Raw genomic sequence first — 2,578 nt, 5'->3', positions numbered from 1 at the left:
GACACATAGCCATCCTCAAACCAACGCATACATTCCTGATGTTCCCACAGCTCCCGGAGCCTCCCAAGGGCATCAGCGTCTTCACCGCCATCTGTTATGTGGTGGGTGTCTTCGGTGTCATGCCTGTCGTGGCACTTCCCGGTGCGATTGTGTATTGTGGTGAGTCCTTACTACTATTTCGGTCACATCCACTTTATATCCACAGTAATTTCACCTTTCTTGAGTTCACTTGCTTTTAGCCCATCCCGAGCACCGTGGTCCGCCACTCAATAATCAGGAAACCTGGGTCTCTCTTAGGCTGGACCGGATTCCTCATAGCGGGTTTGCTGCTGCTGACGGAGGCGTACACTGCGACTCTCTTGGGGCGGAGCTGGCTGCTACTTGAGGTGTTCTGGCCAAGGGAAGCCGCAGCACAGCGCAGGTCAGATAATCTAACCAATAAATTACGATATGTTCTATTGCTGACATTGGCTCCCACAGTATACATACTCTGCAATCATTGCATTCATGCTTGATGGTATCTGCCGTAAAATTTGCTTTTGGTGTGCATATTAAATGGACGTGATAAGGTTTCCAGAATGGTCAGACTCCAAAACACGTTTCCTGTTATTGGGTCTTTTGTTTTGTCTGTAATGAGTATTCTCGTTTTGATATTAGCATAGCCAGAAGAGTTCTATATGCATTGCACTGACTTATGAGTTTCATGCTTTTTGAAAATATAAGAATTTGAATTGTGAGCTACAGTGATTATGTATTCTCACTTTGATTTCCATTAACGTCTCTTTTCCTTCATTGGCATAACTGTTGTTAGCTTACCACCAACATCGCGGCCACCAATGTCACTTTACTATTACTATTCTCAGTGCCTCTTACTCTCTTTCCCTAGGTACCCGTACCCGGCTCTTGCGGAAAAGGCCGGAGGTCCCATCTTGAGGAAGGTCGTTAGCTGTATCCTAGACGTCGCTCTTTTTGGTGCCGCTGTTCCCTTCATGCTGCTGGGTAAGTGACTTCTGGATATCAGGGCCAGACTGCAAAATTTAAAGGCTGTAATTTGCTGTTAAATAAACCAAGAGATTATAAAAATCATAAAGGTGAGACTCCAGAATCTTACTTTCATGACAATTTTATATCTGACGATAAGCATTTCCAGTCTGACTTTTAGTTGTTGTATTTTGTAGCTGCTGAGACCCTCCAGTCGTTAGTCGCTCGTCTGGCAGGTCTAGATTTCTCCTTCTGCTACTGGCTTCTGATCACCACGTTCTTTCTAACGCCTCTATTGTGGTACGGAACCCCAAAGGACCTTGGGTAAGTCGCCCTTTTACTAAGTTGTTCTCATTTATTTGTTTTCAGTACTAAAAGTCACTGCTGTGTACTGTCACAATCGGCTTTGTCATATACTTGTTACATTCAGAGTAGGCATATGTTAAGTGATTACTGCATGCACAGTCTGGTCACTTGGCTGGGCGCAGGCTCCGTAGTCGTCGTCAGCCTCCTCACAATCATCAGCCTGGCGTTAGACGCCCCTGCGACCGCGCCTCCGGCACCCGACTCCACTCCTTCGTGGACGGCAATAGCATATTGCTTTGGCGCTGTGGCTTTCCAGGTGAACACTTGTCAGCCCAAGTCATTTCCTCCCGTGTCATTAATAAGACCCATCTTGTTGAATGAATTATATGTAGAGATATAATTCACTATCACCCTCTTCTCTAACTCTTGTCTTTCTTCCCACAGTTTGATATTCACCCTATGATTTTGACTGTTCAGAATGACATGAGAGAGAAGAGCCGACTGCCAGTCGCTGTCATTGTGGCCTTCATAGGTATTAGCAGTGTTTCTCCGTTTCCAACCACGTGCACTCGTGTCTCCTTTCTCTGTCACCACAGCCCAAACTGCTTTGATGTTATTAAAGTTTTCCTGTGTAAACTTTAGTTATTTAGTTTCTTGCATCGAATGTTTTCTTTCTTTAGCAAAATTGTACTTCCAATATCTATGCACCCTTAGTCTTCATTGTTGCCCGTCTCCTTCCGCTATTTTAGCAAGCAAATGTGGTACGACTGTACTCTAGACATTTCGTAAGACATGGAGTTTACCTTCTAATTTTCCAAGCTAATTTTGAAATATGTTATTAGTTAAATTTTTTAAAGTGACTTTAAAATGGCTTATTATAACGTTTAAAGTAAAAATTGTAGCCTCTATGAATCCATGGCACATCTGCTAACCACTTTCTGCTTTTCTAATCTAAAATTAAACAAAATAATTTTTACTTCTACGATTTCTTCCCTCAGTTATTAATCACCTGCTTTGTCTTCCGCATCAGTGGCAGCAACTGCATTCGGAAGCGTGAGCGTTATGGCCTTCACGCTCTACGGCGACACCGTCAAGACCAACATCTTGAACAACCTCAGCGGAGGCCCTCTCCTTTACGCCAACATGGCCATCGTCGCGCTGCAGGTGAGGCGACTCCTGTGGCGAACCTCTGAATGAGCTGGATTCATTCTGGGAAATACTGCGTGAATGCATGTGCAAGTGAGTGGTTATTTAGCGACCCCTTTTCATCTCCTCTTTTAATAGATTCCAA

General features: G+C 44.1%; 1 protein-coding gene across 1 annotated transcript in view; it reads left to right on the top strand.

Annotated features, from left to right (window-relative positions):
* LOC119594071 (amino acid transporter AVT1B-like) overlaps positions 1-2,578 on the top strand; it is a 42,502-nt gene that overhangs the window by 34,620 nt on the left and 5,304 nt on the right. The window contains 7 exon segments of the mRNA XM_037943114.1: positions 51-159; positions 298-421; positions 887-999; positions 1,179-1,305; positions 1,447-1,603; positions 1,732-1,819; positions 2,318-2,451. Coding sequence (XP_037799042.1) covers positions 51-159; positions 298-421; positions 887-999; positions 1,179-1,305; positions 1,447-1,603; positions 1,732-1,819; positions 2,318-2,451 — 852 coding nt within the window.

This window comes from Penaeus monodon, chromosome 33 (genome assembly GCF_015228065.2).
Source record: "Penaeus monodon isolate SGIC_2016 chromosome 33, NSTDA_Pmon_1, whole genome shotgun sequence".
Lineage (NCBI taxonomy): Eukaryota > Metazoa > Arthropoda > Malacostraca > Decapoda > Penaeidae > Penaeus > Penaeus monodon.
The sequence above is the reverse complement of the archived record's forward strand: the minus strand, read 5'-3'. Positions and strand labels throughout refer to the sequence as shown.